At 37.5% G+C, this 23584-nt stretch overlaps 1 protein-coding gene across 3 annotated transcripts in view; it reads left to right on the top strand.

Moving 5' to 3' along the window:
* Window positions 1-23584, top strand: part of LOC108708435 (P protein) — a 155470-nt gene that overhangs the window by 14597 nt on the left and 117289 nt on the right. The window contains exons 1-2 of one of the 3 annotated variants that reach the window (XM_018247125.2): window positions 12581-12749; window positions 18785-19078. In XM_018247125.2, the coding sequence (XP_018102614.1) occupies window positions 18813-19078 (266 nt within the window). In that variant the 5' untranslated portion in view covers window positions 12581-12749; window positions 18785-18812. Of the gene's footprint in view, window positions 1-12580; window positions 12750-13052; window positions 13101-18784; window positions 19079-23584 lie in introns of those variants that run through there. The other 2 variants (XM_018247126.2, XM_018247127.2) reach the window with 2 other exon arrangements.

Raw genomic sequence — 23584 nt, 5'->3', positions numbered from 1 at the left:
TATATGGCCAGTCCTACACTATATATATAGTCCCAAGGTGCACACCATTTACTTAGCAGAATACCTGGGTGCCTGCCAATGTGGAATAGATGCAAAAGTAAAAAGTAGCAGCACTCACATAGTTAAAAATAGAGAATTATATTATTTAGACTCAACGTTTCGATCCCCCACAGGGAGCTTCGTCAGGAGTATACAAACAAACATGTTGAGTCTAAATAATTATAATAAATACTAAAGGTACCAGTAAATATTTGTCCAACTGTCCAATTTTTCTGTCCAATCTACCTCAGTTATTCATAACACCCCCCTTATACTAATTGGTTAAACTAAACGCATGTCAATGCTCACTCTACATTTAATAATAAAGATACAGAAACAATGTCAGTATTTTATATAGTGACTGAATTACTATAAATCCACAAAAATAACTTGTATATCATGCGCAGAACCACACACATTCTCATTAAAGCCATTGCCTCCGGCTTTTGATGGCTGGAAACACACAAAGATGATGGATATTAATTACTCCCGATAATGAATATTTTTAGAATACCAATATGATGATTTCATCCTAAAATAAAAATTTTGCTTCAAAATACCAAAGGCTAAATGTCTGATTTCCTAGTACACGGGGAAAAAAAAAAAAAAAAAAAAATCAAATGAGCCATTATTAATTTTATATTCTGCTTTGTGTGCAGATAGGGGAAGAATAGAAGTGAAAGCTTTCTCAATCATACATTCATTATCTGGCCTCAGAAAAGAATTTCAATCAATTTGGACGCTTTTTAGAAGAAGGCCACAATGTTTTGATATAATCATCTCATCATTTAAATGAATTTTATGTGAAATGCAATTTTACACTTCTGTGGTACATGAAAGAAGCCACTTCAGTATATTCATCAGAGCAGAATCTGAGGCTGCTAATCAACTCCTCACCAGTGGCATAACAATAGCAAGAGCATCCCCCCCACCCCATCCCACTGCTGATTGGGACCTAGGGGTGTGGAGGCCTGTTAAGGACAACACTTTTTTCCTTGTGCATTAAGAAATAAAAGTAAATGTGAGGGATCTGTGAATTAGTGGAGCAAAGCAGCGGTGCTACCTTAACTGTAGGACTGTTCCCCCAGGGAAACCTGGAACAGTGGCTGAAGGGGCTCAGATTCAAGACAAAGTATGGTGAGATTTGGGTTAAGTACTTATTCTCTGCCCTGAATTCGCCTGGAACCATAGCAGAATTAATATTTCTATATTGCTGTAAATATGTAATGTGTTAGCGGCCCTGAGAACCGATTAGTTGAGATTTTGTGCAATTGCATGTCTGCTTATACCTGCAACTAGAGGAGATCTATATTTCTGTAACCTTGTGATAAGTTAAGGTTAGCCACTCTGTTATTGCTACCCATGGTATTCTTGGAACCATGAGTGAAAGGCTGTACAATAAAAAGGTATGAAATTCACTTGTCCAAAAAAGACAAAGTTAAAACAGAGCAGTGGCAACTTGTGTTTCAAGCAAAAGGAATAAATAAAGTAACTATTAACATTCAACAGCCATTGCTCGAAACATTTTGCTAAAACAAACATTTTAATTAATGGATTTACAAGACAAATAGTTACATGGCTCATGTGATCTTATGCAAAATGCCTTTCAACTGTTAATAACTAGGGGTATCCCTGACACTCAACAATAATCAAATTGTTGTTTTTCTCTATAGTAATAAGTCAAATCAGCTGGACTTGCGGTTTATTTTCTTTTTACGTTTTGCTTGTCATCTGACTGGTATTCTCAATTCTGAATGAACTGTACAGAAATATTTGTGGTTATATAACCTGGAATCTTACTCCAATCAGCATAATCTGTTTAGTATAACCAGCATGGAGACAGAGACCTCATGGAGGTAAGGTGTTGATTGTATTCACATAATTGGAGCTATGGACTGCTTGCTAAGAGTCAGAGTGTATGGAAAGCTGGAAATAGAGGTCTACAGGAAACCAACCCACACAGACCAGTACCTGCTATTTGAATCCCACCATCCATTAGATCACAAACTGGGGCTTATCAGAACACTACAACACAGAGCAGACACGATCACCACCAGCACAGAGGCTCAGGCAAAAGAGCTAAAACACCTTAGAGGAGCCCTTAAAACAGAACTGGGCCTTTGTTTAAATCGTCCAAAACACCACCAAAACTACCAGTCAATGTGAAAAGCAGGACAGATGAAAGAATCTGGTCCTCCCATATATTTCTCTGGTGTCTAAAAAATGTAAAAGGATCTTTAATAAACACTAGGGGATTGGCGAATCTGACCTGTTTCGCTTTGCTGAAAATTCGTGAATGGGTGAAAAATTTACTGAAATTCATTGAAGTCTACGGGTGGCAAATTTTTTTTGAAGCAACAAATTGTGCAAAATTGTTTTCACCCATTAAAGTCTATGGGCGTCATTTTCGCAGCGATACTTGGCAAAGATTTTGCTCATCAATAATAAACACCGCATCCCAGTCTGCTTTAAACCCAGCAACACTGAGACAGCAACTGGTTCATCCAATACCAAAGCATAAGAAGAGTAACATTGTGTATGCAGTGCAGTGAGGAGGGCTCGGACTTGTATATAGGAGAAACTAAACAACCATTACACAAAGGTGCAAAAGCCTGAAATCATCCGTATAATTTCAAACCATATAATTTCAATATATTTCCAGCGTCCTGCAAGTTACATATTGCAAAGGCTTGCACATAAATGGAGTCTAAAAGCCAATGCAAAGCAGCCATGTGACCTGCTTCAAATGCTAGATGAATTAAATTTCCAAAGCTAATGACTCCACAATGCTGAACAAGAATTATTTCTAACGCAAATGCATGAGACATATGCAAAAGTATTGGCAAGCGCCCAAGTGTTTTGATTAAACTGGGACCAGTTATCAACGACAGCCTAGGGTATTGACATAGAACAAATCATCTCTATAATTGGCCCCAAGATTTGTAATCAATGCCAGCTGATCAATTCCTGGCAAGCCATTCCACCAAGGATTTAGTAGAGGGAAACACAGGATCCCTGCTCAGCACAATGTTAAGAGATAAAGATAAAAGCCTCTCTTGTACAACCCGTGTATTTACACATTACTTTTTGCTGCTCATGTACCGCTCTGTCTTTATTTAAACTTTTTACACATTTGATTCACATAAATTGCATTAGGTGATATTAATTAAAATTAAAATGAATATTTCCCTATGGCAGCCTTTACACCTCTGGGTTTCCCCCACCCTCTTAACAATGATAGGACAGAATCCAAAAACTTCTATTCCACCTATCTATATATTACACCTCCCCCTTGTAGGCCCGTCTTTTTTCTGTCTTTGCCAGTGAGAAGGATTTTAGGGGTTTTAAGGTGCTCTGTGTTTTTATTTTGTGGCCACCAGGACCCATTTTTGGGATCCCATACCTGGGGAGTTTTCACCTCTCTCCCTGGTAGGACCTCAGCAATGTACTTCCTCTTAGAGGTGGTCAGCGGGTCGCATCCCTGTTATTAGCAGCCGGGGGTCACTGTTCTCTACCACCCAGCAGATCTGGATTATCCAGTGCAGGGATCATAGTATTGCCGTGTTTTGAGACCGGTATAGGGCGGCACTTAGTTAGGTTAGGTGTGCATCCAGGACTTTCTACTTCCATGTTGAAAGCAAGGCGCCGGTTTATGACGTCAGCAGCTGGGAGCACATCCTTATGCTAGACTCTGAGAGTTATCAGATGAGCCTTTCCTTCCGTGTTGGAAGGAGCAGGTGCAGAACGGTGACGTCAGCGTCTGGCCCCAGGGCATGCTTGCGTGATGCCTCGTTAGGCACACAGGAAGGGAATGGGCGTTGGCGTCATAAAGAACTGACTTTCTTCAGCGCTGCTCTTTCTGACGCTGAAATCAAAGAAACTTTTGTTCTTTATTCTTGAGCAGTAAGTGCAATTTTGACTTGTTTTAACTGTGGTTTCTTTTTTCGGATTATCACAGTGGTTGTTATTTCTGTTAGATAGTTATGGATAATCAAGTGCCAAGTAGCCCAGACAATGCTGCAAATGAAAATAGGAGGCGAGCCATGGTCACTGTAAGTTTGTAGTGTTGGTAAGGCAGGCAAAAGAGTGCTAAGATAATTTTTGTTCTCTCCACATTGTGTCTCCCCCTAAAAAAAAGGACCAGCAAGGAGAAACATAAGAATTGTGTTGCATGTGAAAGTCCAGCAACAAAGCATTTAAGGTTGTGTCAAAGATACACAAGAAATCGGTTGGGTGACGCAGCAGCAGCAGATACAGCGGATGTCATGCTTTGGATAAAGAATGCAGTAACTGAGAGACGTAAGTCAGCAAAGAGGTCCAGAAGAGAAACTGGGCAGAGCCCAGAGTGCGAATCTAGAGGAAACTCTCCAAAATGGGAGGAAAATGAAATGTCGGACGAAGAAGAAGTGTTACAGGAAGAAATTTTTTCTAACTTTGAGGTGTTGCTGGTGGAGCCTTTGATAAAGGCAGTTAGAACACAATTAAATTTATCAGAGAAGATACAGCAGTCTTCATCCAATCCATTTAAATTTCTCAGAAAAGAGAAAACTTCATTCCCTATACATGAAGTAATTAAAGAAGTGATTGTAACAACGGGGTACCAGACAGGGGTGCCCCCTCTCACCTCTGCTTTTCTCTCTAGCCATTGAACCACTTGCAATTCAAATTAGGGACTCCCCTGGCATAATAGGCTTACAGATTGGTAAATTGACGGAAAAAGTGTCGCTTTATGCGGATGACATGTTACTGTATCTGGCTAATTCTGGAGAGGCTTTAGACTCAGCACTGGCCCTTGTAGAAGAGTTTGGCACTTACTCTGGGTTAAAAATAAACCATAATAAGTCCATTGTTTTCCCCCTAGACCCGCTCCCTAATGACCAGTCACTACATATTGGAAATCTCAAAGTGGTCCACTCCTTCAAATACTTAGGGATCATGGTCACTAGAAGTTGTAAAGATTACGAGACTTTCAACCTTGCCCCGATAACTAGGGCCTTGTCTTCTAAGGTCGATATCTGGGCGCAACTTCCACTCACTCTACCAGGTAGAATAAACCTGTTTAAGATGGTGTTCCTCCCCAAATTCCTGTATGCTCTCCACAATTCCCCTATAACCCCGAGAGCCCAATGGTTTAATCACATTGATAGAATTATCAGACGTTTTTTATGGGCAGGTGAACGTCCACGTCTCAATTTCAAAATTCTTCAAGCCCCAATTACTCGGGGCGGTATGGCCCTCCCAAACTTGAAAAGATATTTCTTAGCTGGTCAATTGACCTATGCCCATTGGTGGTTATCCCCTCACCTAGATAACACCTCTATTATTCTTGAAGCAAATATAATGGGTTCCCTAGAGGCTTTAGCCAACCTCTTATACCGGGGTACTATTGTCTTACAAACCTACACCACTCCTATGTTAACTGTGATCTCCTCCTTCCAAAAGGCTCTCAAACAGGCACAAGGCCGGGCTTCGGTGTGGTCCAAGTGGGAGCCGCTGTGGGGCAACAGCTCCTTTTCACATTTTTCTTCCCTTCCAGACATCGCCCTGTGGGCTTCCCAGGGCATCAAACTCCTCAGTGATATTGTGTTGAATGGAGAGATAAAGCAGTTTCAAGTCCTCAAAGATGGTTATCATCTCTCTCAAACCATGTTTTTTAGGTACCTTCAGCTCTCCCATGCTTTTCGAACACAATTTCCTGACAGGCCAATAGAAATAATTGAGACCACTCTTGAGAAATACCTTAGAAGAGTTGACCTAGTCAAACCCCTATCCCAGTTCTATACTATACTGGGTCAGTCCTCACCGGACCCACTTGCTAAAACATTGGGGAAATGGAAAAGGGACATACCGAATGTCTCGGAGGATTTATGGGTGGAAGCCCTTAAACAGGTACCAGACCTGACAATTTCTGTCAAGGACAGATATATCCAATTGAAATTTTTGAATAGGGTTTATCTCACTCCGTACAGACTCTCCAAAATTTTCCCACAGTTGTCGGACCTATGTGTTAAATGTGAAAGGGATGTTGGTTCATATATGCATGTATTTTGGGACTGCCCTCTAATTCAGTCATTTTGGAGAGATGTAATATATTATGTTGCCGAAGTTCTTGATTTACCGAAAATAATGTCACCTTTAATATGTCTCCTTGGAGTTGAAGAAGAGATGGAGATGACTAACCACACCAGACTATGCTATCTTCAACTCCTTTATTATGCAAAAAAAGCCATTCTCCTCAACTGGAAAGCAACAGCCCCCCCGACTCTAACTTTCTGGCGAAATCTGATCAATAATTCCCTGTCACACCAAAAATTGACTTATTTTGCCAGAGGCTGTCCCCAGAAATTCACTGCAGTCTGGGGCACCTGGATTTCTTTCCATGAACAGTAATTAAACTCTGCCGAACATTGTTATATTATTGATCTGGTACAATGCTTGACTGATTCTCTTCCTCTCCCGGCTCCACTTCTCTCTTCTTTTTCTTACTTCTCTTTCAATTGTTGTCCTTGTATTCTATAAAAATTGAAAAATAAAAACTTTTAAAAAAAAAAAAGAAGTGATTGTAAAGGAATGGGAAAAGATGGATTCAAAGTCTCCTATTCCATCAAAGGTGCAAAGAATGTATCCATTTCCAGCGGAAGAACAACAAATTTGTGACAAACCACCTAGGGTGGATGCAGCTGTCTCAAGATTGTCAAGAAGAACTCTGTTGCCTGTGGAGGTTGTGGTATCGTTCTTAAATCCCATGGACAGGAAGATGGAAGCATCACTCAAAAAGTCCTAATTAGCATTGGGGGCAACTTGCAGACCGGCATTAGCACTTACATCAGTATCCAGAGCAATGCAGATGTGGCTACATAATGTGGAAGCGGCCCTAAAGGAGGGTGTGAATAGAAGAAATGTCATTGAGGCATTAGAAGAGATCAAGCCAGCAGTGGATTTCATTACTTCAGTTGACTTGGTGAAGCCATCTTCAAGGGCAATGGCATTGTCAGCAGCAGCCAGGAGAGCACTATGGTTAAGAGCATGGAATGCGTATAAGGCCTCTAAAATGAAGACGCAAGATCAGCACCGGGGTTCGAACGCAGGAAAAATGCAGCATGTTGCATCTCAACCTGCGTTCGGTCCCTACATGCACCTGTGTGAGTACAGCCCCATTGGAAAAAACAGAATGTGTCTATTCCTGCACTCCCCTGCGCTGAACGCAGAAAAACGGAACACAGGGGAGCGCAGCTACAACCACTCATCAGTAAGAGCCCTTAGAGATTAAATTAGAGAGTCAGATCACATTTGACTTCCCTCAAATGTTCAAAAAAGTAATGATTGGGTATGGGTTGTCATCTTGGAACAGGCAACAGTTATAATTATGTAACGCTAACTTGGGCTATACAGGCCAAAAGGGGTTAATGTCCAGCTAGTGCTTAGAGCATGGGTTACATGTGACTCAAACACTTCAGGCTAGGGCCTTTGCTAAGTGGAAGATTTCAGGTGTGGGGTAGTGAAACTACAACTCCCACAGGCTACTGTGCTATAAAACAGGAAAAGAATGGGCGTCAGGAGGTTCCTGCAGTCAAACAGAATAACTTATTTGTCAGAGACAAATGACCCACAGGGTTGTACTTACGTGGGTACAAAGGCATTTGTAGAATATATATGCACACCCTGTTCACACAGAGCTGACAGAGGTAGATGCAGAATATATATCGGGGCACACACACACACCACATAACTTACACAGATCTGACAGGCTCCTAGGTAGAGGCAGAATATAGATATATAGATAGGCACACAACTCACACAGAGCTTCAGAGGTAGAGGCAGGTGCATTCCCTCAGGATGTAGTCAAGGCAGTACAACACCTCGAGGCAGAAATACAAAAGCCAAAGAGGAAGATCCACCCCTTCACAATCACTATACCAGAGTATAACAGGACGTGGTCACAGTGCCTCCTGGCAAATAATACAACTATGAAAATTACTTAAACTAGATACATGAGCTTTTGCCCAGTAACTAGGGAAGGGATAGGAAAATAAAGCCATAGGTGCACATTAATCCTATGGGTCCCTACAATTGCTTGCTCACAATACCTCCTGGTATGCATGTGCTTTCAGAATTACAGACAGTATTTTTAAACACAACTTGCTGCATTTTTTCACATCCGACGTGTTTATAATACAATAGAACACAGAATGCATTTTGAACAAAATGCACTTAGTGGTGTATAAAAAAAAAAAAAAAAAAAAAGATATATATATATATATATATATATATATATATAGATATAGATATAGATATAGATATAGATATAGATATAGATAGATATATATAGTCAACTACAAGAGGTCCTCTGCACTCAACCCATTATCAATATATTTAAGACAGCGACATTTTATGCATACTGCTACTAAAAAATGCCTTACCCTTTAAACAACACAGGGATTGTTTGTCCATATATTGCAATATATTTAACCCTTTCCCTGCCAGCCGTTTTGTCCTAGATGCGAACATCTACTGCCAAGCAGTTTTTAGATATTTTGCACTCTTTCACTTTAAGGGCCTTTCCTGGGGTGGTCTTTTATTTAACCCAGGAAAACAATATATTGACAACCTGAACTTTCACAATATGCAAGAATTTTGGTGTAATTCTACTTCTGTAAAAAAATATTGGATTCTAAGTGTCAAATAAAATGAAAAAAATCATGTTGCACGAAGAACAATCACATATATCAGAAACATCATTCATTTTATGTACGAGAACACAGCCGATTTAGAAAGGTCTATGTCTCCTGAACGCGACAATACCAAATATATATAGTTTTATGGAGATTTCTCACTTGTATAGCTCAAAATCTACAAGCAGTACACAACCAAATTTCCAAAGCAACACTCCCCAAACGGCATACTTTTGATTTCAAGGCCAAACATTCCGCTAACAGTAGGTTTACCCTAGAAAACTACCCATTACTAGAAAGAACAGATTCTGGTGAATCAAAAATGGGTAGAAATATCTTTGTACTCCAAACCACCAAGTTGCAATTGTTTCCTAAAGTTATAATGTTTTATAGAAATTGGTGAATTTTTTGAAAAATGACCTCAAAGCTTCCACTCTACAGCAACATATCTCCCACACATCATTAGGTATCAATGTAAAACACCCCAAATATAAAATCCTGGGTCCACTGAACAGTTTGATGCCCAATATGAATAGATGTACCCAAGCACGTGGCATAGGAGGCCCCAAAAGGAAGACCCCCCGTTTGTTCTGTCATTTCAGATACTGCAAAATCAACACATTTACATCGTTTTGGGGGGCGGCAAAGGTAGAAAAAAGTACGTTCACCCCAGAAAACCATATATTTTCGGAAAGTACACATTCCCCTGAATCCAAATTGGGTATGCATGTCTTTCTACACCAAAGTACCAAGCGGCAAACCATTCCTAAATTTGGTGATTTTGGCGACATTTCCAAAAATCACCTAAAAATTTCTACCCTGCAGCATCGTATTACCCACATACTAGGTATCAAGACAAATCACCCCAAATATGAAAGCCTAGGGTCCTCTGAACAGTTTGATGCCCAATATGTATAGGTGTACCCAAGCATGTGGCATATAGGGGCCCTAAAAGGAAGACCCCCATATAGTCTGACATTTCAGGTACTGCAAAATCAACACATTTACATCGTTTTGGGGGGGGGGGCAAAAGTAGAAAACAGTAAGTTCACCCCAGAAAACCATATATTTTCGGAAAGTACACATTCCCACGAATCCAAATTGGGTATGCATGTCTTTCTACGCCAAAGTACCAAGCCTCAAACCATTCCTAAATTTGGTGATTTTGGTGACATTTCCAAAAATCACCTCAAAATATCTACTCTGCAGCATCGTATTACCCACATACTTTTAGGTATCAAGAGAAATCACCCCAAATATGAAAGCCTAGGGTCCTCTGAACAGTTTGATACCCAATATGTATAGGTGTACCCAAGCACGTGGCATATAGGGGCCCCAAAAGGAAGACCCCCATATGGTCTGTCATTTCAGGTACTGCAAAATCAACACATATACATAGTTTTGGGGGGAGCAAAGGTAGAAAAAAGTACATTCACCCCAGAAAACCATATCTGAAAGTACACATTCCCACGAATCCAAATTGGGTATGCATGTCCTTGTACTCCAAAGTACCAAGCCGCAAGCCTTTCCTAAATATGGCGATAAAAGCAACAGTTTTTACATTTTTGAAAATTGCCTAAAAATATTGCAATTGGCCGCATTTATCTCACCCAATTTCTTACATACAATTCTAAAACACCATAAATACTGATGCCAAGGGTCAACTGAACCGTTTGATGCCCAATATGCATTGATATACCAAGGCAGCTGGCATGTGCGGACCCAAAATGAAAATAGTGCATATGATTTTTCTCCGCTGCCGATTCGCCTTCTGTGAACATAGACCCTTGACTTCATATTATGTGCCTCAAGACCCTCCTAACAGCAAAGACCCCCCCAAAACCATATATTTTTGGAAAGTACACATTCTGACGAATCCAAAAAAGATAAAGACGTCTTTCTACACCAAACTGCAAAGCTTTTCTAAACGCAGAGGTTTTTACATTTCTGAAAATCGCCTAAAATTGTTGCAGTTTGCCGCATTTATCGCACACAATGTTTTACGTATAAAGAAAAATCACCCTAAATATGGACGGCAGAGGTCTACTAAATAGTTTGATGCCCAATATGCAAAGATTTACCAAAGTATGTGGCGTGTACGGACCCCAAATGAAAAACATGCCTATGAATTTTCACGCTAGCCAACTAAGCTGCAGAAAAGAGAACCCCAACTGTGCGTTATGTGCCATAAGACCCCAAAACTGTAAAAAGACCCCCAGAAACCCATATATTTTTGGAAAGCATATATTCTGGCGAATCAAACTAAGTAAAATAAATCTTTCTATACCAAAGCACCAAACAGCAAAACTATACTAAAGATACATAAGGAACAATAATGCATGGATAAAATTGCAATAAAACCACAAAAATAGCGTAAATCAATGAAATAACAAAATAATTGATCCGGCAGCGTAATTAGTGGCCGAAATCGATTATCCAATAGTCACGCTGTCAAAATAACATGCTTTTAGGCAAAACAAACAGTACAATGAATAAGTAAAAAAAAAAAAAAAAAACACACCTGTTTGTGAGTTTTTGTGTATACATATTTGTGCACTAATAAAAGTTGTCTGAGTGTGCAAATACATGTAATTAAGTGTAAATAAGTGTACAAAATCGACCAAGTGTGCTAAAATAAAAAAATAAAAAATAAAAAAATACAAATTTTTACTAAAATGTTTATGTAAGTGTATAAATGTACTGTAGGTATGTGTAAGTGCAGGTAAGTGTGTAAAAAAAGTGCACTTACCGTTTTTGTAGCAGGAGGATCGCTGGAACCGAAGGACGACTCCTGGCAGCGTGTCTGCAGAGTTACTGCGCAGCAGGAAGTGAGTGGGCGCGTGGTGCGACGAGGAGGAGGTAAGCCAGCAGCAGCAGCGCTTACATTGCGCTTCTGCTACTTTGAAGTCGGATCTGCGACAATCGCGTCGCAGATCCGACTTGACAGCCCCCCAGCCACGTTGCCCAGGGGGCTGTCTACCCTCCTGACTTTCTGCAGAGGCGGCAAAAGCCGCCGATGCAGAGAGAAGGGCTCAGCTGCAATAGAACGTACGAGGTACGTTCTTGGCAGCCTGAGCCCTGAACCGCCAGCACGTACGCCGTACGTGCTTGGCGGTTAAAGGGTTAAGCTGGCCAACTACGTCAAAGTCATCCCATATCTGGCCAGTCCTACGCTTAATTTTCATCTGATTCATTAAGAATTCAATTGCTTAATTATACATTTTACAAAGGGACTAGGTTTTACCTGCAACTTACTTGCTGCTTTCAAAGTAAAACTCCCAAACTTGGCTGCCCTTTTATTAGACACCAGTGGGATCACCTGACTATAGCCGGGAAGGGTGGGAGCTACAACATGGAGCTGTCACTGCTCCTGTATAACTATAACAAACAAGGGAAAGTTGTGCTCACCACTATTTTTTAAAACCATTAGGCGGGGGTGCAATGAGGGTGTGACCACAAAATACATACTATAGTCAACTACAAGAGTCCTCTGCACTCAACCCATTATCAATATATTTAAGACAGAGACATTTTGTGCATACTGCTACTAAAAAATGCCTTACCCTTTAAACAAAACAGGGATTGTTTGTCCATATATTGCAATATATTTAAGCTGGCCAACTACGTCAAAGTCATCCCATATCTGGCCAGTCCTACGCTTAATTTTCATCTGATTCATTAAGAATTCAATTGCTTAATTATACATTTTACAAAGGGACTAGGATGAATTATAACTTGTGCAAGTATCTACTGGAAGGTAACATAAAAACATTGAATCGAATGGCCTTGTGTACATGGCTGTGTCTTTCAATCAGTCAAGTAATTAATGGGAACAGGTGAAAATGTTAAAGAGCATTGATGGGAAGTTCTTTAAGCCTAAGCAGTAACTGATAGCCAGCAAGTCACACCCAAGTTTTGTACAGATGAGTATATACAATTCACTGTTCCTGCCAAATACCCACATTTTGCTGAACTAAACATCTTGGTGTAAAAAAAAACAAAAAAGGATGGAGGGCACGTTTTACAATTAAAAACAAGGTAAGCTTTGTGCATCACATAGACGGCACGGTGGTAAATGTAGTGGCATGTTTGAAAAATACCAACAGCTGATCTTGGCACAGAAATTCTTTATTATTATAAATATATTTTGATTTAGCCTTGAGTGCTTCCACAATTTCTCTCTAATATAGTATATTGGCCTGAAGCTGTGGCCTAGCTTCATGTGGTTTTTCAATAGCACCCCATACCCACCCCTTAAAACTAATGGTGGTCCTACGCTTTTAAATGTGGGCGTTGGTTTGGGCAATCACTCTCTCTTAAAAGCCTTTACTGGCGGGGGAGGATTCAGCCTTCAAATTGAAACCAATGCTCAACATACACTGAACACAGGTAATGCTATTATGCAGAGAAACATTTCTTTTTAATAAGTAAGTTAGGGACCGCCATATGGGGTTTACCTTGACGTGGTATGGTGGCTTTTCAATTTTATGATCATAATTTTGGTAACTAAAAACCCCTGTTTTGTAAACATGCACTTGCATTTATACTGAATTATTTATGAGACAGGGGCCCAGGGAAGTGCATGGTAAGTAGCACTTCCATTATATTTAAATATATTTTGATTTAGCCTTGAGTGCTTCCACAATTTCTCTCTAATACAGAAATTCTTTATTTTCTTTTTGTAAAGTATTTACTATAGATCATTAATGGAGGAAATACATGAACTGTTCTATATATTTCTATGTATGTATTAACCTCCGTTAGGCAGTGTAAGTATGGGCATTATGTGTTCTGTTTGCAGTCCCACCATGTCAGCTCAAGTGCAAAGTAAATCTGTACCCAACAGGATCAGACATTAATGCTGAATATAGAAAAAAAACACAACAGAACAGAAATGTAAGTGCTCTTAAGGTATTTACCCAGGGTTGTGCAGAAATACATTGGTAGTGCAGACTTATATAGTGTGGTCCACCTTATGACATTGCAAGTGTTTGTCTTCACTTTGTGTCCGTGATCTCTCCACAATAATAACCCAATCAGAAAATTGTTTTGATATTCTATCATCAGTTAAACATTCAGACCTAACTGCTAATTGATTAATATGGGTTACAATTAGGTAGAGTTTGCAGGGCCATGTAATTCTAACACCTGTGTGTAAAGGCTCTCACTGAATCTTTCATCATCTCTGGCTGGGGGTATTTTCTGGTTAATCTTGTCGAAATGTTTTTTAAAAGGGGTTGTTTACCTTTTGAGTTAACGCTTCGTATTACATAGAGAGTGATATTCCAAGACCATTTGCAATTGGTTTTCATTTTTATTATTTGTGGCTTTTGAGTTATTTAGATTTTTATTCAGCAGTTGTCCAGTTTGCAATTCAGTAATCTGGTTCCTGGGGTCCAAATTACTCTAGCAACCATGTAATGATTTGAGAGACTGGAATAGTCATAAGAGGGGCATAAATAGAAAGATGAGTAATAAAAAGTAGCAATAACAATACATTTTTATTCTTACAGAGCAATTGCTTTTAGATGGGGTTAGTGACCCCCATTGTAAGCTGGAAAGAGTCAGAAAAAGGCAACAAAGTTAAGAAACTATAAAACATAAACAATGTAGGCCAATATAAGTTTTTTTTTTTTGTTTTTTTTTTTTTTAGAATTGGCCATTCTATAACATACTAAAAGTAACTTAAAGGTGAACTATCCCTTTAACTCAGGCAAGGCTGTAGAGAATTTTTTGGGGATGGAGACTGAATTGCAGTACTCAAGTCCTCAAAGTACTCATGATTTATTGTAAGAGACCAGTTTTTGCATGTAACATTTACTACTCCTTAATCTAGAGGCAATGAAAAGCTCAGAGCAGGCCAGAAACTACAACTCCCAGAATTCTTAGTTAGATCCTGGTGGGATCATATTGACATTATGCTTCTGGGGTAGCTTAGATTAATGCATATGGTAAAATAGAGCCTGCAGTTGGCCATAAATAAAGGCACAAATGAAACTCTTGCATCAATTATAGTGTCTCAGAAATGTTGTGCACTTAATGGTTTTTAAACTTAAGCTTGGCACCATATATTACTTCCATTTGGAACATTGCTTTTATTAGAGTTCATATATATTTTTTAGAATAAATCAATAGTGAATGTGAGTGTCACAGGGGAGTGCAGGAGTGGACGTACTGAATTTTTTTCAATGGGACTGTACTCACACAGACACATGTAAGCGGCGAACTCAGCTTGGGACGCAGTATGTTGCTTTTTTCTTGCGTTCGGCACTTTCATGCGTCTGTGTGAGTACAGCCCCATTATATAGAATTCAGTGTGTCTACGTCTGCGCTCCCCTATGGCTTAACGCATGAAACTGGAATGCAGGGGAGCGCAGCTAAAAGACACCAACATGAGTGACACTCACATTCACCATTGATTCATTTAAAAAAAAAAAAAAAAAAAAAAAAAATATATATATATATATATATATATATATATATATATATATATATATATATATATATATATATATATATATATATATATATATATATATATATATATATATATATATATATATATATATATATATATATATATAAACTCTAATAAAAGCAATGTTCCAAATGGAAGTAATACATGGTGCCAAGCTTAAGTTTTAAACCATTAAGTGCACAACATTTCTGAGACACTATAATTGTTGCAGGTAAGAACTACATTTATACGACTGTCGCATGCAAAAGCTGCTTTTTCAGTTGGATAAATGTAGTTCTTACCTGCGATTTCTTCTTCACAACATCCGATACATCACATGCATTTCGTCGCATGGCAACGTGTCAGCACCAGACGTGTCCTCCCATATGTGTTTCGGGCCATGATTTCTTTTTTACAGTATACCACTTGCTAAAGTGATGCCATAATAAGTTATTTTCAATCACTTGTAAGCATAAGGGCTTTCTTACTTTAGCACTAGTAACCCTATGTCACAGCTAGTAGCTGACTTATAGACAGGCATTTGTGTGGAGTGGTTGTTGTGTAGCTACTGATCATTGATCAAAGCTGATTACTATCAGGTTATTCTACCCATGTTTATGAATTCTACCTTAAGTCTTTCAAGTTAACAAACCCATTCTATTATATGTGGTAATTAAAGAGTTAATATTAATTTTGTGAACCTTAAAAGTAGTTTTTTCCAGCTTAGCATGCCTTATGCATTTCAGGAACACCCCTCAATCATATGCCTATGATTAAGGGGTGTATAATAAAAAGTAGGTTTTACTTTTGAGAATAATGTGCGATAATTTTTTTGTTCTGGATGATCACAGTTTGAGGAGTTCTGCCCAAATGCAGGCTCGATCTCAGCAGAAGTGAGTCTGAATTGTTTTTTGAGTTATAGCACAAATAGTTAGCATTGCTGCCTTGTGTTACTGGGGTCCAAGGTTTTGACTTTTTTGTATGTTTTCTTTGTGTCTGAGTAGCTTCCTCTGAGCCCTCTGGTTTTTCAACAAATATAGTGATTACCTGCCTACAACATCCCACCAACCAATTGCACAAAACGGATTTCAGCATTCTATAGGGTACAACCAAAGCCACCAACATTTTTCAGGGCTCATTCTGTAAAACTATATTTTTGTGGAAACAATGACCCTGTCAACAATTCACACTTCTGATGAGAGTGCGTCATTCCATAGTATGGTAGTATGGGAGAACTACATTGTGGCAAAGGGCACGAGTTTTTTTTCCTGGCATTGCTCGGTACAGGCTTTCCTACCTGCCTGACCAATGACAATGGAGCATTCCATAGTATTGGAGCTTTAGTGTGTATAGAATTATAGCATTTAATAGCACAATCTAGATTGTTACTAAAGCAACAATGTTGACTGACTCTGCCAAAAAATATGTATTTATACCCTGGATACTCATCATTTCAATGGATATGCTTTATCAGTTCAATTATATTAAAACATTACTGTATTTTGCTTCCCTGAAACTGCATGAAGAAAGTTATTACAGATCATTGTACTTCTTCATTTGCCACTTACTAATCCCTCAGTAGTTTTAAACATGAAACTGAATTCAGTGAAAGGATAACTGTTAAGCTGAGGTTTATTAAAACTTTATTGTAGAAAAATATTTCTCCTTTATACCTTTTTTGATTAATTAAAAGCCTCATTGTGCATGTTTAGTAGTAGAATAACAATCTGCAAATTAGCTTCTGATTTTTATGGTTAGAGATGAGGAAATGTATTTTGAATCAATTATGATAATACCATCTGTGCAAAATGATACAGCATTTAAATTTTTTTTGTACGAGACGAATTTGCCTGCAATTTGTATTTCTACTTGTTTAGGAAAAATACCCTTAGGCTGCAGTCATGGACTACTTAGCTTGGTGCTATTTGTATTTCTTTTTTGGGTGGGAGCAGGCCTGTATTCAGGTAATACTTGGGGTATTGCACACTACATTGTGTTGTGTCACTGGGAGGTACTGTACTGGGGGTTTCCACACTGTTGCCAGGTGGAATTGTCCGATTAATAGGAATTGCTAGATACCTTGCACTGATGCTATGATGCACCCTCCCTGGGCTCTGTTTTTTATTGTTTTTAATAGCCCAATAGCAAATCACAATGGGAACACTGGTAGTCAGGTTTTACCAGCTCCCTTACACACAAGCTGATGCTGATGTGTCACTGTGAATACCAGAATGACACAGAAAATGACACCATGATCTTACCTCACCCTCATATTCCAAACATTTATTGAAATGAATGTGAATTGTAAAATAAAAAGCTTTTTTTAAAACCAGATCAGTTTTTAATCGTAGCAAAAAAATACATAATTTGTTTTCACATTGTATTCCATACAATGTGGTATTTAGTAAATTGTATTGTAAGTGCACACAAACCGGGCCCATCACCTAGGGAGTTTTTTACTAAAATCCTAATTTACCTCATATTTTATTAAAAAAATACCACAAACTCCCATGCCCGATTTTAGATTATTTATTAGTAAAAAAAAACCTCAATTTAATCGGATCAAGGAAAACTCAATAAAACTGAGCAAAACCTGAATCGCTCAAATTTTTTGGTTTTTTTTTTTTCTGCGAATTGCTCAAATTTTTTTGTTTTTGCCTGAAAGTCATATTTTTGGACTAAACCCAGTACAGACCACAAAAAAATGTCAAGTTGAGATAGATGCCTCTCCCATTGACATATACAGGTCTGAGATGGTGAATTTTCGGATTCAGGCTTTTTGCAGCATCAGATGATAATAAATCTTGAAAAAAATAGTTTCTTTTCCTGCAAAAAATTTACTTTTCTAGTAAAAAAAACTAGATGTCACAACTCATCCTTTAATAAAAAAAACCCTACTGTCTAACAATCTGCAATTGCAACTGTGTACATTTACTATGTCCACATTTTCCCATTGCCTTCTTCATTGTCCCAAGTAAAGTACTGTATTTTCAGAAAATTCTGCAAAGATTTTTTTTTTATATCTGAGGTCTTGTGAATGAGACCAAGTCAAACTGTTTTCCCAACCATGTTTGTTAGCATGTAAAAATTTTATAAACTTTTCATGGATTTAACATTTTGAAATGATCAATTGCAAAACATTTTCTGATGGAATTTATAGAAACTCAGATTTTCCAACACCAATTAGAATTTTACAACAACAAAAAAGAAATCTTAAGCTTTTTTCCCCACCCCTGCCTATCTCTGTAGGAAGTTGGGGAAACTTTTTCCCTAAATAGGAAATAACTGTAATGGTAGACTCATTTGTTTCAGTGCTTTCAAACTTTTTGTACATATGGGACCAACATCCTATCATTAAAGTTTTTGGGTCCGAATTGTAATACTCAATACAAGTTGCTGGTTCTGCAAAACCCCTTGGACCACGTTCATTTTGTAGGCCTTCAGTTTGACAGCCAGGCAATTTAGCTTCAAATAAGGTTTCAATGTCAAATTTGAAAACCAAGGTCTTTACACACTAACTGAAGATTTTTTATTATAGTGACTGTTTAAATATTTTAATAATCACATTTGAAAGTTTCCATTTTCTCACTTATGCTGTATCCTTATGCATTTTTAGGAAAGAAGACCGCTCCCAAACAATAAAAATGTATCTTGAAAACAAGAACGATCCACTAAGAAAATGTGAAGTTGAGAGAACACCATCGTCTGTATCAAACTGTACTGGCCTTAATGGATGTCTAGGAACAGATGCTGTAGCCAGTGACTTCAACGAGCTGATAATTCTAGACAGCTTTCACAGAGTGGCCGATGCACAAGCTGGAAGGAGGAAATCTTTGCAAAATGGAACAGCTGGACCGGAGTGTTGTCTTCCGGTTGGGGAAGACTTTAGCGCAAACACTATGGAGAGACGGTATGGTTTCCAATCGTTTTTTTTTTATTCATTTATATATATATATATATATATATATATATATATATATATATATATATATATATATATATATATATATATATATATATATATATATATATATATATATATATATATATATATATATATATATATATATATATATATATATATATATATATATATATATATATATATATATATACTAAAAATAGTTTCAGCATAGTGCTAAAAAAATATTGGGGTTGTAATAAAAGGCACTAACCTCTATATGTAAGAAAAGTCACTAAGTTTGCCCAGGAGCAGTAGCCCATAACAACCAATTAGATGTTTGCTTTTAAACAGGTGACCAAAAAATGCTGATTGGCTGCTGTGGGTTACTGCTCCAGGGCAAACCTAGTGCCTTTTATTACATAACCCCCTTAGTTTGCTCAGGAGCAGTAAACCATAGCAACCAATAAGCAGGTGGAATTTAATGGTCACCTGTTTAAAAGAAAACATCTTATTGGTTGATATGGGTTAATGCACCTGGCCAAACTTAGTACCTTTTATTACATATGTTTGATATTTATGTAGTGCAGTGTAATGCATTGACTGTCAATATTTTATTTTATAAAGGAATATTGAACTGCCATGCTTTATGGTGGGTATTCTAGAGTTATAATCAAAGAAATTACTCCATAAAATGAATGAGTAAAATTATCCCTTAGAGCCTGGAGAGATATCTGATTTATGCAAGAGGAAAGGGGCTATTGTGACCCTTTGAGATTTGTCAGAATTATTTAGCAACAGAAATGCATTATATTTTAATGCATTTAAACTCCTTTCATTTTTCACCCCGGCTTTTTAATTTTAAATAGGGTGCTGATTATTGATAAATCATTACTGGTCCTTGAATGGTCACTAGGCAGTTCTACTAAAGTTTATAGAGAAGGCAGCAGCAAGGACAGGTAAAAGAGCAGCTGTTCTCTCTGTAGTAAATCATTTTATGAAGACAAGTATTTATGCAATCCTCCATAAAGAATGTGATTGGAACCAGAGACTCAAGATACGTTTGTAGAGACCAATGATTTTTTTTATAATTTATCTACCATTCCAGGTTTTACCAGCACAAACTCCCTTCTCCTGCTCTTGGGTTCAAGCACATGCTCTATGCACTGTGTCTTGGAGTACAGGGTACTGGTTTCCATTCCCATAAAGTAGCCATTGCTGCTAAGCAATCATGGTTAAGATAAGAGGAAACTGGGAAGCTAAGTTTTGCATGCACTATGGAGACTCTGTCATTTAGCATAGATCCCTTTGTTATGCAAAGTGCCCTTTAATAGTGAATTGTACCAGGGAATGAGTATAGTAGGTTTTTATGAATATAATCCTAGCAAAAAAAAAAAAAAACACATTATTTGTCTTCTTCACTTGAAATGCAGACAAAATGTCTATAATAACTGCAGTGCTCGTGAATAGCAATATTTCTAAGTTTCAGTGAAAAAAAGTTTTAATACACCACCAAGGAGTATATTTAAAAAGCAAAAATATTTTAAAAGTAAAAATGCATTGAAGTATAATAAACCTCACCACATTAATGCCAATTTAACTGTTCAAAATCCCAAGTATTTATAAAGCTGTGTAATTATGTTTTTGTGTAGCTGTGTGTAAAATTTCTGGTGTAAAAATAAGTGTTAACTGGAAGAGCTGCATAAAGGCTGGAGTTGTGTGTCACTGATTTTTCTCACACACTTTTCTTTCCTTGAATGTCACACTGAGCTGTCTTATGCCAGGTCTGAGGTGGTATAAAATAACTGTGACAATTGCTGCTTTGGTCTGCCATAATAAAAAAAAAGATCTCTTGATAAATACAAATAGCTCTTTTTAATAAATTGTGTGACTGCAATGCATAGAGGCCTATTTACTAAAGGTCAAATTTTATTTGGTTTGATCAACCGCAATTTCTCTAAAACCACAAGTATCATGAAATTTATTAAAAATCCAAAATGAAAAAGCACAAATGGGAAAAGTTCAAACTTTTTCATACTGTTGCACAAAAAATACCCAAAAACCTCTAAAAACACGAATCAAAGAAAGATCTTTCATTTGTAAAAGGGACATCTGCCATTGACTTTTACATGATTTTGACAGGTTTTAGCTAGATTATTTTCTTATTCAGAATTATTGCTGTTTTGTCGCATAATAAATCCTAAAAATGTCATGCTTTTTTTCCCCCCCCTGTAACTTTTTTGGATTTTTGGCATAAAAAAGCCCAATCTGTAAAAGTTGCGGCTTAATAAATCCGGCCCTATAGTGTTAATGCATAAGGACATGTGTTATTAATTAACATGCAATTTATATCGTACAACAATTCGCATAGTTTCTTTCGTGAAAATAATTTTTGTACAGCTTTATAGTTATTCCAACAAATAACATTAGTTAACCTGAAATAGTTTACATATTCTTGCTAAAGTTCTTGCTGAAGGCAGTGCTTCAAAAAGGGGTGTATCTTTTCGCTCCAGGCACCCTTTAATTGATGCAATCCTTACCAGGCAGAATTATCTAAGTGCTTTTTAAATAAACAGCAGGACACTCTGCTACCATTCTATAAAATCCTAATCTATTAGGGAATCATTGCAATAATATAGTATTTATATGAGTCTATAACTAAACTTATGACTGTGCATGCATCAACTTTTTCAAGTGTGCTTGTTGGACAAAAGAAACCAAATTTCATGTGATTTAGTCCCAAAATATTTAAGAAAATGAGAGCTAGTCTTCTGGCATAATTTATCCTGTACAATTATTTTGTGGTCCTTGGTTGTACATTTACATGTATACAATGCCTAAACTTATAATTGCCGATGCTGATATTTTCTCCCTGTTTGCACTGAAAACGTATACAACGACATCAAAAGAGCTGTGAATGCTGTGTGAAAGGATAGAGGTCAGTCGCAATCAGGGAATATCTTTTCTTCGAACAAGAAGTGGAGATTAAATGCATTTTTCTACTGAGGTGAAGCATGAATAATTCATTTTTAGATCAGTTGGAGCCAGTGCCAAGAATGAGAGCAGGCTTCTAAGCCTTTGAGAGTAATTTGTAGATCAGTTATTATATGCTGAAGGATCATTGTCACTACTGCAAGTAATGCGTCTTTATAAGGAGGTAGAGGCAGCACCTGCATTCGTGTTTTGAAATGTATTCTGCCCCAGTGCCAAGGAAAACGAGCCAAGGAATCTGCTGTGCAAGAGCTTTAAAATTCAACCTCTACATTGTTTCAGTGGGTTGCTGTACGTTATACCTAATTTAAAGAAAGAACAAGCTCAGATCTTTACGTTTATTCATTACATGCTACGGAGATAAGACTGTGTGTGTCAGATTGTATCAGTCTTCCTTACCTATGCTACTAATGAAGAACTATGCTGTAGGTGGCTGCAAATTGATTAAAGACCAAAATCTGTTTAAAGAGCTATTCAAATGAACTCTAGCCTAATAATCAATTTGCTATCTAGTTGCTGGGATCACTGACCCCAATAAAAAGACAAATAAAAATGTCTAAAAACATAAAGCATATGCACAGACTCTAGGTTGAGAGTTGGAAGGAGAGAGTTTATGTAAAATAAGTATCCAGACATTATAAAGCATTTACAGTGAAACCTCAATTTTAAATACCCCGATTTTCCTGCATTTTACTTTTTTTATTTGTGGTCCCACCAATTTATAATCCTTTTCAATGGGTATACTTCCCTGATTTTAAGTATCGTTTTCCCGGATTTTACATAAAAACATTGTCCTGGTGTACCCCTAAAATTGCTCTTTGTCCTCTATGAATGTTATTAGTGGAATAAAAGAGGTTTAAAATACTAACCAGATGAATATTTTGCCATGGTTCTGCCTGTAAATGGTCAATTACAATTAGTCTGCCCCTTATACAGTCATGCACAATCACTTATTGCTTTAGGTTGTGTATGTGACTGACAGAGAGGCCTTGTACATGCCCCCCATAGTGTGACATTAATGCTGCAATGCTTAACCCTTTAACCCTTGTCATTAACACAATAATATTGTATCTCAAAGTAAAACTGACTCATGTGCCTATATCCTTGAAGAAAAAGTTGCTTTAAAAAATTTCCCTGATTTTACATTTTTCCAGATTTTGCATAATTATTTCCTGGTCCCCTGAGAAACGTAAAATGGAGGTTCTACTGTATTTGTATAAAAAAAACCTCTTTACCTCAAGAGATTTGAGTGTGGAACAGCCACAATATCATTTATGTCCTTGTGTAATAGCTATGTGGCACCCTTTGATGCATTTTCACACAGTCCACAGCACAGAAGATTAGTGTGAGACTTGACATTATTCCCTTAAATAATGAAAATATAACATTTACCTGGTCAAACAGTTTTGTCCACAAAATGCAGAGCAAAATAAACATACAGTAATACTGTAGCTGTCAACTTTAACTCACATATAAGTAGTATATGATTTTAATTTTCTTTTTTTCCAAGTGTGGTTATGCACT

This window comes from Xenopus laevis, chromosome 2L, assembly GCF_017654675.1.
Source record: "Xenopus laevis strain J_2021 chromosome 2L, Xenopus_laevis_v10.1, whole genome shotgun sequence".
Classification (NCBI taxonomy): Eukaryota; Metazoa; Chordata; class Amphibia; order Anura; family Pipidae; genus Xenopus; species Xenopus laevis.
The sequence above is the reverse complement of the archived record's forward strand: the minus strand, read 5'-3'. Positions and strand labels throughout refer to the sequence as shown.